This window comes from Nymphaea colorata, chromosome 1 (assembly GCF_008831285.2).
Source record: "Nymphaea colorata isolate Beijing-Zhang1983 chromosome 1, ASM883128v2, whole genome shotgun sequence".
NCBI classification, from domain to species: Eukaryota; Viridiplantae; Streptophyta; class Magnoliopsida; order Nymphaeales; family Nymphaeaceae; genus Nymphaea; species Nymphaea colorata.
Window position 1 is genome coordinate 41,278,556 of NC_045138.2, and position 21,031 is coordinate 41,299,586.

The 21,031-nt window shown below is 40.0% G+C and overlaps 3 protein-coding genes across 6 annotated transcripts; 1 reads left to right on the forward strand and 2 right to left on the reverse strand.

Annotated features, from left to right (window-relative positions):
* Positions 1-117: 117 nt before the first annotated feature.
* LOC116249838 (uncharacterized protein At3g28850-like) lies at positions 118-1,942 on the reverse strand. Its single transcript, XM_031623172.2, has 2 exons — positions 1,782-1,942; positions 118-1,646 (listed from the first exon to the last, which is right to left on the reverse strand). Exon 2 carries the CDS (start codon positions 1,519-1,521, stop codon positions 400-402), a length of 1,122 nt encoding a protein of 373 aa, XP_031479032.1. The 5' UTR covers positions 1,522-1,646; positions 1,782-1,942; the 3' UTR covers positions 118-399.
* Positions 1,943-9,968: 8,026 nt separating this feature from the next.
* On the reverse strand, positions 9,969-14,397 carry LOC116266530 (uncharacterized). 3 transcript variants are annotated; one of them, XM_031647765.2, is made up of 3 exons: positions 14,240-14,397; positions 11,001-11,182; positions 9,969-10,166 (listed from the first exon to the last, which is right to left on the reverse strand). In XM_031647765.2, exons 2-3 carry the CDS (start codon positions 11,150-11,152, stop codon positions 10,085-10,087), a joined length of 234 nt encoding a protein of 77 aa, XP_031503625.1. In that variant the 5' UTR covers positions 11,153-11,182; positions 14,240-14,397; the 3' UTR covers positions 9,969-10,084. The 3 variants fall into 3 exon arrangements, with proteins under 3 accessions (XP_031503625.1, XP_031503634.1, XP_031503640.1); XM_031647774.2 differs by having other exon boundaries at positions 14,236-14,385; XM_031647780.2 differs by lacking the exon at positions 14,240-14,397 and adding an exon at positions 11,590-11,712.
* Positions 14,398-18,194: 3,797 nt separating this feature from the next.
* On the forward strand, positions 18,195-20,990 carry LOC116263174 (uncharacterized). 2 transcript variants are annotated; one of them, XM_031642799.2, is made up of 2 exons: positions 18,195-18,810; positions 20,462-20,990. In XM_031642799.2, exon 1 carries the CDS (start codon positions 18,662-18,664, stop codon positions 18,803-18,805), a length of 144 nt encoding a protein of 47 aa, XP_031498659.1. In that variant the 5' UTR covers positions 18,195-18,661; the 3' UTR covers positions 18,806-18,810; positions 20,462-20,990. The 2 variants fall into 2 exon arrangements, with proteins under 2 accessions (XP_031498659.1, XP_049935657.1); XM_050079700.1 differs by lacking the exon at positions 20,462-20,990 and adding an exon at positions 19,134-19,620.
* The last annotated feature ends 41 nt before the right edge of the window (positions 20,991-21,031 follow it).

The window sequence follows — 21,031 nt, forward strand, 5'->3', positions numbered from 1 at the left end:
AAAATGTTTAGCATAGAAAATTTTCATTCATCGCATTACAGACCAAATAAGGGATCTATTAATAGCAGAACTAGCAGGAAAAAAGAGAAACTCCATCATCGCTCACCAGAACCCATATATGGAAATTAGAACTTTATTATAGTTGAGAAAGAACCACCACATAACAAGAACTGATCAACAAGAAACCAATACAGATTTTTACAGTCTTGAATCAGAAGGCTCTCGAGTCATCTCCAATTTCAATTTAAATTCCATTCATGAAATTGAAGCCGAAAATTATCAAGTATACAATTATGCACAAAAACAAGAAACAAATCCGCATAATCCCCAACTTCCCTTTTTGATCATTCTCATCATGATCACCACCACCAATCTTCACCATTTGTTTGGTTCGTGAGGTCAGTAAGAACAGAATGGACACCTGACCAATCCGTTCTCGTTGCACTCCAAGCACCGTCTCAGAACACCTCCATCGTCTTCCTCATAAACCTTCCTACTGCCATGGCAGTTTTCGCAGGGCACGAACCTCGCGTCGCCGCACACCTCGCAGACGTCGCCGTTATCTCGCACCGGAAAATCCCGCAGGATCTTCCCCAATTCCCCGACCTCATGTAGATGCCTCACCTCCTCTGCTCCTCCGACGTACGTGCCCCCAGCGAACACTTGCGGAAGCGCCGCGCTCCCCCCGAACGCGCTCTGCAATTCCTTCCGGTACGCGGAATCCATCGAGACATCTCGCTCGTCCACGCAAACCCGAAGCCCCCTAAGAATCGATCTCACCGTGCAGCAATCCTCGTATGTTTTCCTGATCCCCCGAAGGCTCGTGAAATACACCACGATCTTCCCCTCACTTCCTGGAGGAGGCGACGGCGACAAAGGCGACGCCCTATCGACTGGCAACACCTTCGAGCTCGGGATCGATGCGATCGCCGGCTTCAATTGCCCGGAGTCCCTGAACCCCAAGTTCGTCGTCTTCACCGTAGCCCGTCTGAAACTCGAGACGACGTCCGTGCCTTCCGGGCTGGTGGATTCGTCAGAAAGATGCATCCAGAGTGGCTTGGGACTGCCGATGGCCGCTTCGTTCTTGGCCTGAGAAGCATTGAGGCCATGTTGGAGACTGAGGGACCGGCCGAGGGATATCCTCCCTGTGTCAGCAGACGGCGCATCGGACAATGAGTCCTCGAGATCATGCATGAGCTCCCAGGCGTCTATGTTCTCCGGGGGGCCGGCGGCGGCGGTGGTATCGGGGTCAGGCAGGGGATCGAGGACTAGGGAGCCGTAGGTGGTGGAAGTGAGGGCGACGACGTGGTAGGAGTCGCCCTTCCGCTGCGGCGGGTGGTGAACGGCCAAGGGAAGGGAGTGCGCTCGAGAGAAAGGAGGAGCAGAATGTTGGTGGTGGCCGCCGCCTTGCTCCTGCTCTTGGTGGTGATGGTGGCCCTCTGAATGGTCCTGGAAGTCGCGACCCGACTCGCTTGTCGTGGCGCCGATGAAACGTGATTCCCTGGAGGTGGTGCAGCCCATCCTTTCTCCCTTCTGTGCCTTCTCTTACACGTTCCCCTCCCTTCACGCCTCCTCCTTCTTCCTCCTCTTCCCTCTCCTCCTCTGTGGGAGTTGAGAGTTGGTTGCCTTCTGGTGCAAGAGGTCGTCTGCAATTAAGGATTCAAGATCACAGAAGGGTAGTGTTATTTTGCGGAATCATCGAAAATGAAGATGGTTTTGTTGCAGTGGTGTGTCATTTTAGAGAGAGAGAGGGAGAGAGAGAGAGAGAGAGAGACTGTCACCCTGGTCGTTGTTGTCATGTTGGCGATGGACTGACCATCTCTCTCACAAAAAGGCTGCCGTTGAGTGGGAGGAAAGTTTAAGAACAATGGTAGGAATGATTAGCATGAATTTTACCGGCCGATCTTTCTCTCTCTCAAAATTTTCCTTGTGGTGAAATGATTTCAATCTCTCCAAGCGGGGAGCGAAATTTTCGGAGTGTAGATATGCGTCTCTTGGTTCTCCTAAGAGATGCAGTTGGTGCATATTTTGAACAGTAGATGACTGTGAATTCAGATCAGATCCTAATAGAATCTACAGCGACCAGAGAAAATTTAAACTTTTTTTTTCTTATTCGGATCGATGGTGGTGAGAAAGAAAAAGAGAGATCCTCGGGAATGTGAGATCTTTCAGGATCATTGCTCAAGATTTCAAGTTTTCAAATTCGAATGAAGGGGGCACGCTTTTAATGGTGTGCTTAAATTATTTGAATTTTAAATACATTAAAAGTTTAAAATCCACCTTAAAATGAGGATCTAGGATTTAGTGTTCGGATCTCTGCTTTGAGGGTGTCAGACTAAAGATTCATCGCTCGCAAAATTTCACTTTTCGGACCTGAGAAAATCGAGGTGACCCGGTTTTCTGGCCTCGGAAAATGATGTGGGTGTCCAAAATATTCTGTCCTGGAATAAATTGACCAAACCATACTGTTATATGAGTCTTTTTGTAATCTTCAATCTTGCTTCTTATTAGAACTTACATTGTTCTCTCTCTCACAAAAACTTGGAAAAATTTTCATACATGACATCTGATCAATTATTTAAACTTTTTTACAAGTGCTTCCACGATATTATGGACATTTATGTAATGGCAAAAAATTGGGTGTTCTATTTTAAAAGTAAACCTAGGTAAACAAATCTTCGACATATAAAAGTAAAAAAGAAAAAGAAAAAATAATATCATACCAATGACTTGCTCTGTAATTTTATGTAAACTAGTAAAATTTGATTAAGAATAAGGTTCAAACCCATTAGACTAAGCTGTTAACGTACCTATAAGTAAGATCCAAAATGGAAGGACTCATATTTTTCCAAAGCAAAATTTTATATTAAAGATTTTGAGAAATATTGAGTGGGTAATGAATGCTAATTCTTATTTCATAAAGGGTGATAACTTACATTGTTTTACCATAGGTTGAAACCCATTACGTGAGGACATATGCTCATAATTAAAGAGGAACATATTGCAACATTTCCTGTTTGATGAGGACACAAGGATAAATCTAGATTGAAAAGTTTGTCAAATCTTGAGGGCCTTGTAAAACTGAAATTCACTACAAAACAAGTTGGAATATGCTAGAAAAGACACCTAGCCAACCTTGGGCTGAATTTTTACACTTTAACAACAACTTGTTAGATAAAGAATCGTTGAAATGAAGATTGCTTTTTAGTTCAGTCAGACTTAGAGAGAGAGTACAAGAAGAAGATGACAAAGCCCTTGTACTAGACTCGACCCATGTGCGACCTTAATCCGAGCCACTTTCTGGGTGTCTAGACCTTGTTGGGCTCAGGCAAGGGTCCCAAAGGGACCGATAGCGACTGGACCCGTGTGGGCCAACCCAATTCCACTTACGCGTAGCAGTGGATGGATTAAACCCTGGTTTTGAAAGGAGCACGACGTCCATGTCCACTTGCCCTTGACATGAGGAGCCACTGTCCTTTCCACCCTCTACTTTTTGCTTTCCCCCCTCTCCAGTGCACTCTAGATTTTTGAGAAAATTTTTTCCAGGAAATGTTTTTCTCAGATGGAAAGACCTAAGAAAATAGGTAGTCCATGTCAAGTCTTCTTTTGACCCAAGTGAAATTTAGGGCTTAGTGTGGTTGGTGGGACCAGGGACTTGTAGAAGGCTAGTCTTTGATTCGATTCTCGTGAGCACCAACCTTTGTTGCCGCTGTGCTTTTCACTATTAAATGTGAAGCGCGTCGAGTTGAAAACTCTAGCGGGCTTTCAATCATTTTATTTGAATGGCAATGGCATTGCCCTAATTACTCTTGATTCTATTCATTTAACTCCTAATTATTTATCTAACCACATAAGATAAATTAGAAAGATATCTAATGCATTAAATTTTAAACATTCAAGGGGCAGAGTATAGTTGGTCAGACTAGGGGTCATGTAGACGGCACGTCTCCTTTTCGAGTGGATGCTACTTTTCTTTGAAGTTAAGGGTGGGGTGCACTCTGTCCAGCTAAAAGCGGTCCACTCAAACTCCGACGCAGCCCAAAATGCCAGAGGCAAAGGAAAATGGGGGACCTTCAAGCTTCATTCAGCGACGATAGGACAACCTCTCCTTCATCCGAAAAGAGTCGATGTACTACCAACTGTATCCAGTTCTTCATCATCAATGAACACCATTAAAGACAGCCATTCTTGAGGGTGAAAATGGACATGGTGGAGCTTAATGATCTCGAGGACAGGGACAGGCCACGCAATCTTAATCAAGGTGTCCCAACCAAGAACCAACATTTACTAATACCACAGAATTTATGAAAATATTACAACGAGAGAATTGGGAGTTTTTTTGTCACTTCATGGAGGTTTAGTCTATTGCAGCATTTATCTTTTTTTGTCGGCAGACGCCCAGAAAGCACCCTCTGTTTTTACTTGTTTCCATTCCATTACTGATGTATCTTAAGAAGAAATTAATGAAGGGAAATTGGTCATTCATGACGAGTTTAAAGCTAAAGCCTTCTTCTTTCAAAGTTTTTTTTTTTTTGGTAATTGGTGCACCGTAGGGTTCACTGGGCTCAAGGAGTAGGTCAAGTCAATTTTAGATTTTTTTTTTTTTTTTTTGCTTGAAAGGTAAGGCTCTTCAAATTGCTGTTCATCAATGAATTTGGCATTAAGGTTGAAATGACTTTTTGTTTTTTTCCCAAACATATTGGTAGCAGAGACAAAGGCCTACCCCAAAGAATGGAATATATATATATATATAATCTGAAATCCTCCACTTATTTTGAGTTCCATAGAATCACGGCCACTCCTTCATTACTTGGGTAGGTTTACCATCAGGCAGTGTATTGTAAAAGACAAAGGATTTCTCCAATCAAACCTGGATGAAGAGATCCATTATATATATATATATATATAGAGAGAGAGAGAGAGAGAGAGAGAGAAGTAACCCATAGCAAATTAAAGTGAAACGAATCAGGTGTGGAAAAAGGTCTGATTTTTCCCTAGTTTTCCCTGAGAAGAAGTCTTCAAGAAAAAACAAATTCGACAACCAATTCTGATAGAATAAGCCGGGAGCCTACACGTTGTGTTCCCAAGCCAACGAATTTAGGGCATGTTTGTCGTGTTTGGGTTCCAGTTTTCAAGTCGGTTCCTAATCCTTGTTTTTGAAAAAATCCAACATGGCAGCAAACGTGAGAACGAAATCCCGGATTTCATATCCAAAACCGGGATTCCACTAGGTGATGTGTAGTTTACTGCATAATTTAGGTAGGCCAATTCGGGCCTATCTGCAACCAGGGGTGGAGCCAAGGTGGGGCCCGCATGGGCCTTGCTCCACTTCAAAAAAATTTGTTTTAAAAATTTATACGTAAATTTTAAAAAATTTCACTTGTCCTCTATAAAAAATTTGAAACATGATATTTTGATTCCTATCGAAATTTAGAAACTTTAATTTGGCCCCTCTTATGAAACATTTCTAGCTCTACTCCTATCTGCAACTACGCCCCATGCCATCGAACAAACCATTGTCCCATTTTCAAGTGCTTAGGGTCCAGTCATCTTCATGTTTGAAGAACGGGTGAAGTTTTCTCCAACAAAACTTACAGCATGATCAAGGGCTTTAGGAAACCCATAAAAAACTGCCACTCTGGTGAAAATAGTCGCAGATTCGAACCGACGAAATCAGAAGGAATTGCTTCTGTCCAAGATGCACCAATCAAGGCCCATTTGGACGTATACTCCACCAATAATGAACAAAAAGCTTGTCTCTTGTTTGAGTCCTTTCAGTTGCGTGTAGTGTCCAGTTTACATTTTCGTGAAACATGGTAGTGCAATTTTCACCTGGGATAATTTATCTCATGGTAACCGAAGAGTTTCAGAAGAGACCAAGCCGGTGTAAAGTTGGTAGTTTTTTGCCCCAACTAAAAGTTTTCCTTTTTAAATGCTGAGGCCTATCCAACTTAAAAGCGAAGCATGATGTGTCTCACTTCTTTGCGTGCACATTGGCATAAAGCGACGACTCTAAAAAGAAACACCCAAGTACTCACTTCAGTTTGTTATTTCCCCAAAGAATGGGATGGGATGGAGGTCTTCTCTGCTTTTGGGGGTTGAAAAGCTGGACTTGCATAATACCAGTTGGTGTGTCACTTCCATTCCTGCATGTTTCACCTTCAATACTTGGTTCTACCAAAGTCAGAATCCGCTGTAAGCAAGCCAGCCAGTTGAATTCATGGAACTTTACAGTAGAGATGGATCTCTGGTTCAAATTTGATGGAAAGTTCCAGTTGGAGATGAACTTCGAACTTTAGTGCAGAGAGTTTTGGAGCTATTTTGAAACTTTAGTATCCGGGTTAAAGTTCCACGGTAATCACAGAAAACGTGTTTTTTTTCTTAAAAAACGTGAAAAATGCAATAAATTAAATGGTCGTTTAAAACTTAAAAAAACATGTTTTCTTGAAAAAAACATTAAAACGCTTTTTTTAGTGTGTTTTAACTTTTTTTTAACTTTTTTCAAATTTTTAATGCCAAACAGTTTTTTATTTTTTATTTGTTGCAAATCTAGTTATCTTTTGATGTTTGTGTTATCAGTTTCTTACTTATTTTATTTTTCTCTATTTTTAGTTTTTTAAAATTTACTGTATTTTTTTAGTTTTTTTCAAGTTTGTTGTATTATACCAGAGAAAAATCTCGCCGTTTAAAACTTCAAGACGTTATCTCTGACTATGGTACTTCCACCTACACAGGTGGAACTATAATGCTGCGGAAAACTTTTTTTGCCTGTGAACTTCTCAATGCCAAGAACAAAAGTTCTATGAAATCAAACAAATGGTATAAATGGAAGGTAGAACAAAAAATTCCCCAAAAAAATGCCTGGTACGAAATTCCCAGCAGTTTTAAGCAAGCCCAGGTATTTAGTTCCACTTATTCAAACACTACCTCAATAAAAAAAAAAAGGACTATTTTGACAAGAATACCATCCACAAGGCTATAGGATTGGATTCATGACCTTGAAGTTAAAACTATATGGCCTCTAAATTTTGGTAGATCAGCCTGATTCCTTAAGTAGAATTTGCCAAACAAAAATCTGCCCACCTTTCGAAATGGTATGCAGCTAACACCTTCAAGAGATAAGAACTTCAAGGTCATAAGAGAATTGGATCCCTGCCGCAACTTCTTGGCACAGCATCAAAGGGTTCTACCCAACTTCAACTTGCCATATAACAAGAAGAAGAAGAAGAAGAAGATCAATGAAACTCTTGCCGGTGGAATGTTTAAAATGCTTACAGGCATGTGTTAATCAAAAATCATGTTTTATGACTAATGAGAGTTACTACAACAAATTTATCGAGCTAGAACACGAGTTATCATAATTCCGGCTTTAACTAGACCAGGCAAGGCTTAGCTTAACCAAGCTCAGATCATGGCGAGGGTTAAACTCGAAGATCCGTCTTACAAAAAGGAATGTGGACCCTCTGGAAAGCAACACCCTTTCTGCAGGATACAGGAACACGAAAAGAAGCTCAGTAAAAGGAAAAAGACGATGATAGCTATGAAGCCTTTCTGTCACAAAAGTAAAAGCGATAGCAGTGTCCTCTTGTGCTGCTGACTGTAAATTTTTAAGCTTAGAAAGCCATGTAGCTAACACTAGTTTTCCGATGGTCATCGGGCCCGGTAGCCATCTATCTGCTCGGGCACAAGCAATTGGGAATTTACACAATTAAGTCCCAGCCTGGGATCCTGCAGACTAACAATTCCATCTGTGGTTCTGTTATGAAAGTAATAAGCCAAGTCATGTCCGAGTGAGTGGGAAAACCCGGCCGAAGCCTTTACCGAACCCTTGACCCACCAAAGGTAGGGGACCTTCTTTTGATGCATTGAGAAGCTGCCTCCATTGTGCTTTAACTTGCTGATCTCTTTTGCAGTACATAGAATTAATGCTCTGAGAATTCAAAACAGATAAAAACTACCTACCAACCTTACTAGATTTGTTTTTGCAGCACAGAGAATTAATGTCATGCGAATTCAAAACAGATAGATACAAACTGTCTACCAACCTCACTCCATTAGTTGCATCAATCTCTTTAGGGACTATAAGTAGTCATGTCAACTTTTATAATGAATATATTACAAAGCAAAATAGTTGGATTCGAGATTGTTAAAATCAGTCCTTGAATCCAGTGACATTTCGAACCAATTGTAGCAATTCGCCGAAGATCCTCATCAAAATTATTTTTCAATCGGTAAATATTACGCCTGTCATCTAATTAAAATATTAAAGGCAAAAGAAATACAAAAAATGAATAAAAGATTAAAAATGTCATTTTCAATCGATAAATATTACTCCTGTTACCTAATTAAAATATCAAAGGCAAAAAGAAATACAAAAATGAATAAAAGACTAAAAGCATCAAAAAAAAAAAAACCAAAGAAACATGTTGCCCTTGAATCGGGAGTGTAACGGATCGGTTGCTGCCGATTCAGCCCAACCTTGATAACACTGGTTTGATGGCTTTGATGTCCTTGATCCACGATTGGCCAATATAAATTTTGCTACTTCTCACTTCATTGATTTTTTTTAATTTAGATACACGTTTTTGCTTTTCACATATGAAAAACAGAAAACAAGCCAATTCACCCCGATTCTCTGCATCATTTTGTAAAGCAAGTCGATTCCATTACAGATATGGACAAAAATGGTTCAAACATCAAATCCTTACGTGCAACTTTTTTCTTAAAGATGGACAACCACGACCTTATTTCAGTCTACTTAGAGCAGAAAATATGTTTGTTCAACTTCAGATAGTATGAATAAGCCAGTTTGAGTTCGGTCTGGCTCCAAGCTTCAAGTGAGCTTGGCCCACCATCAACAATCGGAGCTTGAACACCCACCGCCTGGTTTCCCCAGCTCCTGCTGTTCAATCCAACAAAAGTTGTCTTCTTATGTGAGCAGACCATGTGCTGCATTCATAATTGTCGCATAGATGCAATAATGGGGCCCTAAACGATCACGAGTCACGACTCTTCTTCTTATGACACGTGAAGTTTCTCCTGGTCAAGGACTTAACCGTGCAAAGGATTGGCATAGCCTCTAAGAAACCGACAAAGTCACATGAACAAATCATAACTTAGGACCCACGGCCGAACAGGGAAAGAAAGGAAAAGTACCTACTAAATATGAAAAAAGGACTACCATCAGGACCATAACTCTCTCTCTCTCTCAGTCTCTCTCTCTCTCTCGCGTGGAGTATGGATAAATACTACTGACACAACAGTTGATTTAGAATCATAATACTAGAGTTGCTATGCACTACAATAGTCAACCAAGTTGTTATTGTTGTCGTTGTTGCTGTCCCCTCTTTCTTCCTTTTTTTTTCTTTGAGAGGAACTTGGAGCCCGCCAAAATACCGAGACAGTGCTCAAAAGTCGAGCTACTCCACGCGGGAACAAACATAGTTGATATCAAGATTTGGCCAACAATGCTATAAGAACGACTGCAGACACAAACTGGCCGACTTCAATATTCTTGATCTAGCTTGACTGGATAATAATGCACAAGCACATACACATGGACTCAATAAGATAAGATGGAAGCATATATGACCAACAACGTTAAGTGAATTCCTTTCCTCAAATACTCGACTGTACAGACCGGAAAATGATGAGAGGAACAAAATCTAAGAACCATTTTAGCTATTTCCCTGGTGAACGCTGGTGAATGATAATTGAAATGCTAATGTAAAAAAGGAACAGAAAGGCACTGCAGTAAATAAATGCAAGATGCTTATATTGGTACCGATAAAAAAAAAAGGACTACCAGGTTAAAACATCAATGTCTTGTTGTTACTCCGTGCCTTTTTTTCCTTGTTGGTTATGGCAGCATTGAATTTCAACCAATCTACATGTCCTATTTCCTGCTTCCTACGGGTAAAGAAGCACATCCATAAATAGGTATAAGCAAAAAACACAGGTGAGCAGTGTTCAATAAAGTATCACCTTTCCCATAGATTATAAACAGACTACTTGCCAATTGCCAGGTACAAGGCCAAAAAGATTTGAAAGATTTATTTGAACTCTATATTCCGTACAATACTTTTCAATCCTTATGCTTTTCCTTGGGGACGTCTTTTTCAGGTATTGACCTTTCCAGTTCTTTAGGCTTCACTTTTTCAGCTGCCCTGAGAAATGCAATTCAAGATCACTAGTGTCAGTTGAACCTTTCTCAAATTCATTATCATTAAATCCAGAAGACAAACTGCTTATCACTGAAGCTTCAAAGCCAGTTAGGAACATAAAAACGATGTATTGCAAGTCATTAAATGAAAAGGTGACAAAAGGCATTTAAAAAATATAATACAATCATATTCGTAGACATTTCACACCAATTTGCCATCATTGCTTAACACACCAAGCATATGCATAACATTGCCCATGCAAGGAATCCTTTTCTGTGTAGAACTCCTTGGATCTCTAACACCCCCTCAGCTAGCACAACAGACTAAGAAAGACCAACAGTAAAGATGCATATGCAAGGTCCTAAACCACCACATGCCGCTATACTCAACAAGAGGCCCTCCAGTGGCCCCTGAAGGATGGCTTTCATTCAGAATAAGCTTTAGATATTTCTTCCCATTTTCAGTAGCTCTTTCTGCAGACAAGTATCCCTTCCTAAGTTACACCTCTTTGGCGTTGAACCCATCTCAGAGAAGCAAAAGTAAGGTATCAAGTCAAATACAATCAGGCTACACAGATTCAATTAACTTTGCAGAAGTGGGAAAGAACCTAAATTTGACCTGGAATCACAACTTTCTTACACCAACACCATTGTTAATTGTTATGTGATTGGCAGAAAGTAATAAACGACCTTTACCATAAACAGATTAATCAATCTAATATGATTCACCTTCCTTTAAGTTTCAAGTTCCCAGCAGAGAGACCCAATGAATTAACAGAAAAAGGTGAGATATTTAGAATCACAAGGAAATCATTGCAAGAGAAAGAAATCCAATTACTTGGAAGCGGCAGAAGATTCTTCCTCCAACCACTGCCGAATGTGCCGAACGTTACGCCTGAATATGGAAGCCGATTGTTTCACATCGCTCCTAAGGAGGAGAATGACGGCACTTACACCAGCCACTGTGAGGATGAAGTTCGATAGTGCCATTGACAAATTCCAGGTTTCAACAATGATCACCTGCACCAAAAGTCTAAAAACATCAGAAAAAGAAACCACTGGAAGATTCTCTTCCTTCCTAACATGTAACATTAAAGGCAACTTCACATAGAGTGGTAGAACAGCTACCAAAGATGATAATATATGCTGGAACTCATAAACCCTAAAACCATATTTGTCTTATAACGTAGAACCTTAACACAAAGTAGGTTAAAACTTGTGAAATGGGAAACGGAGGCAACGCAAATAAACGAATTTAACCCAACTTCGTAGAGAGAGAACTCTAATTAAATGTTCTGTAACCATCAAAATGAGTATGGATTCCTTGTGCTTGGACAAACATGAAACTCCAAAGAACCTAGGAAAAAGGATAGCACAAAATCCTTAGCTACCAAAATCACAGTAGTGAAGATGATGCAAGGGACTACCTGTAATCGTCCTCACTCCTCAGATAGGAGTCTCTCTCTCTCTTGGTTGATTGAAGACGATAGCAATATGTTGAAGTACTTCTCAGTTGGACATCATGGACTTTGAATAGAAAGTACTGTCACAGATCCAGAGAAGGGGAACTTTACTTTTTGGAACCCACCTTATGGCCATAATCTCAATAACGAGCCTCACTTTTTCTTTTTAAATTTTGCTAATGTGAATGTTACTTTTAAATTTTTACTGACAACCTAAAATATTTTAAGTTAATTTTAAATCCAAGACATCATTTACAACACCGATAAAAAAGTACTTAAGGGGTAAGACCATGATTTCATCAAAAGTTTAACACTTTTTTATGCTTTATAGTTCAAAAGTGGCTTCTTGTTAAACATTTTGGGACTCAGGCAGTAAAATGAAATGTATAAAAACGTCAGCACCTTGTTGTTATATCGGTGTTACTCAGGAGTTCAATGTAATTTTTTCGTCAAAAGAAAAAAAAAGGAAGGGAAGTGAAGTAGCACAAGTCGAAAACCCTCCCTGTTTCCCTGTCTAGTAATCTCCCACTCTCTCTCCATATCTATCTCTCGCTAGAAAACTACACCTGTCTCCTCCATTTTCTCATCCGCAAGGATCGTCATTCTTTCTCTCTCTCCATACCTTTTTCATTTCATACCCTTCCAAAGGACCTTCAATGAACTTTCTATGTGTGTTTCTATCCATAAGATTAATACTCCGAAGGCAGAACATGAAAGAGCCACGTGGGTTTAGTCCTGCTTAGAATAAGAGTTGTTCGCATGGCTGAGTTGGAATACCTATCAGTTGCATTCTGGAGCAGATGAGAATCTTGTAATTGAGGAACCAAGAATGCCTTGTTCAGAGAATTAGGTTTTAGATATTCTCTTTAGCAGATGCGAGACTATCAAAGTCAATAGGGAAAGCAGAACAACGTTCAGCCTTAACAAAGAGAAGAATACATGAGAAAGGGTATGAACAAAGACTTATCCTCGTCTTTGCGATCAATATGAGAGTGTTTTTTTTTTTAATTACAGATGTTGGTTTATCAGAAGCATGTCTTTGCAATTCTATCGGCAACTATTCATTAACATGATGCCACACGGATCATAGACATCAACAACAAGTTTGTCGGAATACATGAACTATGCTTCTAGCCTTAGAGCAAACTGTATTTGGCTAGCCGAAAGACCAACCGTCTAGAAATTGACCTACTACCATCAAGATGACAACCCTCTAAAAAAGTAAGATACTTGTTACCAAAGGATTGCTCCTAGAATCGGTACCTCCTAAAAGAGATTTTGTCTCTCATGGATTTGATGTTATTTGATAGAGGTGGTTCGCTTGCAATAGGGATCAGGAAGCCAGGCACAATGGAAATGGACCCATGCCATTTCGCGAAAGGCGAGGCCATCCCCCTCTTGCCCGCTTTTGGGTTCAGGACTGCCTTGACACCTAGGTAGTTCGCGACTCTGTAGTACACTGTTCAACTCAACTGTCATGCAACTACCATTTGTAGTGCATAAGAGTAACACCTACGAAAATCAAATTGAAGACGCATCATCAGTGCGACCCTAACCCAACCAACTATGCTATGCCCCTTTCAAAATAGACCTATGAAATTTAGACCTATCTACAATTGATGGCTTATCAGGCAAGGCAATAGGAATGGGATATTTCTTAGGCCCTTCAGGAAGAGTAGCACTCCCATCTGCAAGAAAGAAGTCTCTAGAGCCAAGCAATAAGAAGCTAAAACGAGGGCTGCATCGAGCTAGCTTGAGTTCGACTAGACTGAAAAAACTCAAGCTCGAGCTCAGCTTGAATTCAAGTCAAGCTCCCTATAACAGGATCTAGCTCGATGCAAGATTCGACTATACAGCATTGAGCTCAAGCTCGACACACTTATGGATTCTCTCATTTTTGTTTTTAATAACTCTTTAACTAGTCAACTCGTTTAACTCAACTCGCTTAAGTAATTCAACTATGATTCTATCAGATTTTGATCAAGGTTGCTTTACTATATTCATCAACCAACTCATATACCGCCACAAAATATTAGCAACGAGCAATAGATATTTTAGCATTTCCATCTTTGACAAAATTGAAGAAGCTTGAAAAATACACTGAATATTCGTTTTAGTGTCGTAAATTAAATGAGCAGAAGACCTAAAACTTTCCACTTAATCACAAAGCTGCACATCAATAAGCACGAAATATACCGTACAACGATGAAAACCAGGGGGTTCAACGGGTAAAATTGATAATTGTTACCACAATAATTCACCTAACAAAGAACAGATTACATAAAGTTCAAAAAAATAATTTCAGCCTCACTGGTTTGCATCGATTTATATTGTAATCCAATCAAGGCTATTACACACGCCAGAAGGAGAACAAAAAAGAAGCAAAATGCAAACAAGATCGGGTAGAAGTTCAGAAATTGAACGAATGTGACAAGAAAGAGAGAGGGGGGGGTGGTTGAAACGGCAAATGAGAGCAAAAGGCTGAGGTATACTGGCGGGAGGCGGAAGGCGTTGCCGCGTTGGGTCCGTCCGAAAACCGGCAGAGGGCTCTGAGTGAGAGAAAGGAGATGGTTGGGGTTGGGGGAGAGAGAGAGAGACAAAGAGGCATACGTACTGGAAGTCCGGAGGATCCCTGGAAGCAGCAAGGAAGACAGATAGTGGCCGGACGCCGGCGGCTGGACGGTGGTGGTCGTGGCTTGACTCGGTGTGGGTGGTCGACGGAAGAGAGACAGAGGTCGAACAAAAGGGCGAAAGGGTGGACACTGAGCAGTAAAACAGAAGAATAAAATTACAAATCCACGCTCAAGTTTTGTTCCAATAACAAATTCACTCTTAAATTTTGGTGGTCAACAAAAGGACCCGCAATTGTTATCGATGTTCTCAAAGAACCGCTCTTTCTTTAAAAGTATTTAAATGATAAGAACTCTAAATAAATTTTCTTTAAAAAAAAAAATTAAAAGGAAAGGGAAACAGCCGCCCAACTCAGCCGTGGTGAGAAGAACTTTTCATCGTAACTGGTATTTGTGATTCGAAAAACTGGTTTTATGTTGTCGAGTTTAAATGAGTCGAGTTCTCAACTCTTTTAAGCCAGCATTAATGTTATCTCTTGCTTGTTGGCACACATGCTTGAACAAATGTGCATGAGAAAGTGTCCACCGCAATTTGTAGTTCAAGTTTTGGCGTTGCACTACAGCTTGGTCGGTGAGAAATTCAGACATAAAATCTTGTATTTAGGCATTTTGATGTTGATTTCATTATTGTTTGTTGCATCAGACATAAAAGTTGTTGTAGTGGATGAATTTACTGATTTTTAATAATTTTCAATTATTTTGGTAGCTTATGCTTGTTTGGATTTTTCATGATTTTTTTAACAAATAAAGAGAATATATATTTGTCACAGCCTATACATGTTGTGTCTTGGCAGGCTGATGTGCATGTATACCAACTGCACAAATCTCCAGTTAAACAGATGACTTAGGTCCCCATGCAGTCATAGACCCCTACAAGGGAGAGGGAGAAGGATGGTCTCACCTCTCGCAAAGCACCACAAGTCGCTGTACGTCTAATTCCGGCGTGAGTTGCATGAAGGAATGACATCATCTCCACGAGAGACACAATCTCTCATACCCTACCATTGTCTCATACTTCTATCATTATCTCATCGCTCTGTCATTCTCATTGTCTGTCTTTATCTCATGCCCCTCTATCATTATCTTAGACGCTATAGGTATGAAACAATAACATAGGTATGAGATAATGATAGGGGTATAAGATAATATACATGAGATAACAATAAATGTATAAGATAATGACAGACATAAGATAACAACAAAGTTAAAAATGTTCGTCGTGCATGTGTAATGTTAAGGCATTGAAGTAAATATGCATATTGGTAGTACAACCCACCTTCAACATACACGCTCGTGAGGATTGTCATCTTGATTAATTTTATTACGAGGGGGATGGACCTGGTTCCAGCCAGATTTAGTGTCCATTCCAGACTCACGTCAATGCCCCATAAGCACCAAGCCTACTAATGTTGGTGCCCCTTTGATAGCTTCCCCAGGTTGGAAGTTGCCCATATACATTATTATGAGCAAGTCCATAACTTACCACTTGGATTCTTTGGAAGCCTTCGTTACATAAAAGCTGATCATATTTTATAACAGACCTGAAATCAATATTTATTCAAGAAATTAATGGGTTGATAGATGTGGTAGACCGAAGATCAATACGCTATCTCCGAAGGGGTTGGTGCAACGGTCGAAGCAGGGATCAATTATTTATGTTGTAAAAAAGAAGACATTGATGTGCAAATTAAAACATAGCGAGGGTGTCACACCTATGCACCAAAGTAGCTCTGAGCTGTGTTAGGGTATCCCGTGAGCTTTCTGGTACCTGGGCCTGGATCAGGTTAGGCTCGAGCCATATGATAAGGTCTCAGGCTGGGCCTGACTTATAATTATATTTTATTATATTTTTTACATAATTTTTTGCATTATATATATATATATATATATATATTATTTTTATTTTTGGGTCGGGCCAAGCCGGGCCGATGCCCAGCCCTACTTTGTTCATTAGGTGCACATGTGATATCGTATTAGGTTTGAAAAACAAATACCTTTCGATTCCGGCATGCCCAATTCCTGCAAGCCACATGGAGCTGTGGACTTAGCTCATTAGCTGTACATGACATTATTTCTATCAGAAATTTCTTCTTTTCTTTTCAGTTCTTCGAAAGAACAAAAAACATTGTTTATTGTTGGTAAGAAAAAAACCAAAATGCCTTTAAGCTCATATAAGGTTAACATAAATAAGAAAATTGTAAAATCAGTTGTAATTGTTATTTATTTAGGGATCCTAAAATCTGTTCTAATAAATGTACGTACCGAGTGGCCTTGCATATCGAGTGAGTTTTTCTTCTTATAAGGGAGACTAACTTCCAAGAAGGCAAGAAAAATCCTCAATACAAGGCCAAAGTCAGCAGAATGCATGTACCCAGGATGTCATGATATAACACGAATGCTGTCACTCATAATGCTCCATTTTTGTTAAATTTAGAAAGGTGGATGGTTGTCTTCGATCTTGGTGGTGATCAATCGCTTCTCTAATTACTGCGTTTTCATTCATTCCTGTTCTTTACCATAGCTCAACAGAGGAGGCAGCCATGCTGTTTCTGCGAGATGTTGTCAAGCTATGGGGACTGTTCTAGGACACCGTCATTAATAGTGATGCTTGTCTTACCAGGCAATTCTGGAAGAGCATGTCGCATGTTCGGGTTGTTGGGCACCAAACTCAACTTCAGCACAAACAATTATATGAACAGGTGATAGTCAAACTGAGCATATGAACATTGTGCATGAAGAGTTGTATGTGTGTGAAGGTGCCAGCATATACGGGAAACACTAGCTTTTAGTTCCTTCAGTTGGCAGATCTTTCATCACTACAATAGAATGCGGTGCCTGAGTTTTGTGGCAGTTAATTTCATGTCTCCTGCACTGTTCATAATAACAAAATGAGTGGATTAGTTTTCCTCCAATGATCTCTGCCTATAGGTGAGAAAGTGCATACAGTATCTCATTAGAAATCTCTTCTTATCTAGAACTAACGATAGGTCTCTTCTTGGCCAACAGTTACACCTAGTAAAGCCTAGTTATGCCGCATAATCCCTGAACCTTAATTGATGGCATCAGTACAAGTCGGCTCTTAGATTCTAGCGGATTCATTGTTGATCTAAAGAGAACCAGTTAAATGACAGGAATTATACAGAGGACGCTGGGAGTAATGAAAATAGCATGCGCGAAAAAGTGTATATAATAAGTAGAAAGCATTGTGAAAGTCTGAGGTCATTAACTCGCACAATAACGAAGGCAACAGAAGGCTGCGGGCAGTATACATATCAAGAAGCGAGGTGAAAGGTAGTGAAGAGCTATCAGAAGTCTATTTTCTAATATTTAAAACTTACGGGTCCAATAATATCGAAGAAATGGGAAATGGTTGACCGGATTTACAGCCAGTTGGTTCTACTTGGACGCTTATCCAATTTATTTATTGCAGAAACAAACAACTAGAAAGCTTCCTGCCGCTGAGGTTCATCGAGGGTCAACATTTGCAAACGATGTCGAACATCATATATATTCTACCAAAATTATAATTTACGAAAGAAAATTTACTCGATTTCCAGATACATACGTGCTATGCTTGATTTCAGACAACCATCAGGGTATAGGACTCGGATTGAAGTCTATTACGAAACTTTTTTGCTTGCTTGCGGTATCAATTATTACTGGTTTCAAGCAAAATTGCTCACAATTTTAGAGGGGGGGAGAGAGAGAGAGAGTATTTGCCTGTGGGCAGTGGTATCCTTGTATTCTCCTGTTCTGTTTTCGATCAAAAAATAATCCCCAATTTCAAGTACTGGTGAGAGAGATACTTGTAAGTGGGATTAATATTCTCTGATTTGAAGCAAAAGTGAATCACAATCTTAACTCTTTGATTACGTATCAACAAGTATAAAGCAACCACCTCCTATACAAAAATGTGAAATATGTGTGCGGGAGAGCGAGAGAGACTTGTAAAGGGGATCAAGATACCCTGGTTTCAAGCAAAAGTGAATCCCAATTTTAACTCTCCGGTTACGTACCCGGTCCCCCTTCCAACTACGAGTATCAGGCAACCACCAGCTCTTAAGGAAGGAAACTTGAGAGAGAGAGAGAGAAGAGGCACTTGACAACCCACCGGAGGCCGACCACCTTCTGCTTTTTGTCTCTTTTCTCCTGTCGACCGACGCATTTCAGAATCTAAAAGCTCCCTTCTCTCTTTTCATCTACTGTCCTATTCATTGTCGTTATTCCTTTCTTATTCCTTAGTGGGAGATTGTTCTTTTCAGCTTTCTGGCTCTGTTCTTCCAACCTCCAGAAAGAAAAATAAGAGCAAGTTGGCAATTAAAAATCCTCTTCCTTAATCTTCGTTGTTCGTTTTATCTGCTATTCTGAATTTGATAAGCTCACAGATTGCCTTCTTCCGGGCGATTATGATTATGTGTGCCTTCGCATTCTCCGTCGGAAAGACGGTATTCACTATCTTAAGAGGATGGGTGGCGGCCTGCATCACCGTTGCTTCCGAGATCGCGAGCGCTCTAAGAGTTGGAGAAATCGGCCCCTTCCATGTTGGCTGAATAAGGTTAGGACTGTTTCCTCTCATTTTTAATTTGTTGGTTTTGGTTAATTAGAAGACTTAAGCAATGCGCCCTGTTCATTTGCACACTTCGTGATTGTTGCTTCTATCATCTTTCTGTTGTTGTCTATGCCATACCCATCTCCAAATTTTGGCAGTTTTTATTAATCGTCTGTATAATGATACATATGGATTAGGTAATTTGATCTATTGTCTCTGATTTCAAACTTTCTTCGGGTATTTGATGGCTCAGTTTATCTGTTTTGGGATGTTTGCTTTTCCAGTACAGGATTCTTGTGGTTTCTGAATTTGGGTGCATGTTTTTTCAGCAGCTGGTGGCTAGAAAATGATTTTTACATCTCAAGAAAGTTTAAGGGGCTTATCTATTAAAGCACCTGATTTCGAGTTTGTGCTAGACAGTTTTACATAGAAAGCATTTTTGCTTCGATTTGCATAATTGTTCATAAAGATTGAGGCAGTTTTCCAAGGAAGAGAGTAATGTGGTATATTGCCTGCTCTCAGGAAGATGATGTTTCAGGTTACTTGATAATTTGATTCATCCAAATTCGCAACGACCCCCTCACCGTGCATATTTGCACATCATAATCGTAACCATCTGGCATATTGATTTCTTGTCACATGGACCCTGGCCCATCATCAGATAGTTACATTTATTGTGACACCTTCTTTCTGAGTCTCTTCTGTATATTTCAGTTCCTTTTAGCTTTTTTGTCTTCTTCTTCATTGTGGGTAATGCCATGATGACATATAGCCCGCTTGTGCGTTAGCTTTACATTTTCTTTCTCATGCGGAGACGGGGAACAGTGTAAAATTCTCATAATGGGCAAGCCTACTTTAAATGAAACTTAAGCATGGCAATTAGCATGGGAGGAAATGGACTGCTGTAGACCTTCATATATGTTTTAGAACAAAAACGCCCGATCTTCTTGGGAGAGGAGAGGTACATGAGAATTAAGAGAAAATATGAAACATGGTTTGATGTGCATCAATGGATTTTCTCAGTTGCTACGCCAATTTGTCAATTCTAGATGTACCTGCCACCGACATATGGAAATCGATTCTTGAGGAAATATTAAATTTAAGAAGGTACAGATTTAGATCAAGGATTCTAATACCAATAACAGTTGGATCTTCATAGGAGAAAAAAGTTCATAAAAATACTGGAATTCTGTGGAGTAATCATGGCATAAACGCCTTGGACTTTCAGTGAAGTTTCTGAAGCTTACAACGAATCTCACATTTATAATTATACGGCGTTGCATTCTGAAGATCTCAAGGGCTACATACGAAAGGTGGGTATTTGCAATTTTAGCTCAACGCATAATTATTTGCTTTTTTCAACTTCACGTTTAAGGGGATATTGAGGAGTAGGAGCGATCATATGAAACAGATGGGTATGTATCTACTTTGATCATGTCAGCGACGATCATCACAAACATTCTCATCGGTTTAACCATCGTCCTTCATCTTTCTGAGACTTCAATAGAAATTTGATTCCTTGTTTTGGTGGTAACATCACAGACAGTTGTTCTCACGTAGAACACTTTCTTTCCTAAATCCATATAGTTCGAGAGAACAGAATATTTTTGAGCTATTTTTATTATTGTAAGTAAAGAAAGTTATTGTTTCCCTGCAGTTCCGGGCCGAATACGTGTTTCATGTGTAATGTCTAAAGCCCCATGCACTCTTCTGAAATGGAGAAGGCGTTTAACGATCAACCTGACTAATCCCGAAGGGTATTTCGTGAAGGACTGAGAAGATGTGGCAGCAGCTTGTTCATCACGGCGACAGAAGCCACATGTAGTGTATGATACCTTAATAACTGTACAGTAGTAATGGAGCTCTGTCATCCATCAGTCTACTCAGTTAAGTTCTTAATTTCCTTGATCTGTGTTAAGAGTGATGGAACTATGCGGCCGACGTTCTACTCGCTTTGCTCCAGGTTGGAGGAGGCCGAGAGTTTCATACTCGAGCATTACTTGGCATAACCGGTAAGGCATTTCCAGGGATAATGCTTCAACTCGATTGCTCAAAGGAAAAAGGCTCATAAAATTGCGGATCTTTCAGAACCCTGTCTTGAGCCTGTGTTCAATGTAGAATTTCTTGATTCTCACATGGAATATTTATTAATCGCCCTGAGATGCTGAAGGTCTTCTTCCATGCAAATCTTTAATGAAAATGAGAGAGAGAGAGAGAGATCCTCCAC

Bases quoted from the DNA above. Each gene is read 5' to 3' on its own strand.
- LOC116266530 (XM_031647765.2), bottom strand. From the start codon at position 11,152: ATGGCACTATCGAACTTCATCCTCACAGTGGCTGGTGTAAGTGCCGTC. The intron at 10,167-11,000 runs GTAATTGGATTT...TGCATTTCTCAG, and splicing joins GAATCTTCTGCCGCTTCCAA to GGCAGCTGAAAAAGTGAAGC.
- LOC116249838 (XM_031623172.2), bottom strand. From the start codon at position 1,521: ATGGGCTGCACCACCTCCAGGGAATCACGTTTCATCGGCGCCACGACA.
- LOC116263174 (XM_031642799.2), top strand. From the start codon at position 18,662: ATGATTATGTGTGCCTTCGCATTCTCCGTCGGAAAGACGGTATTCACT.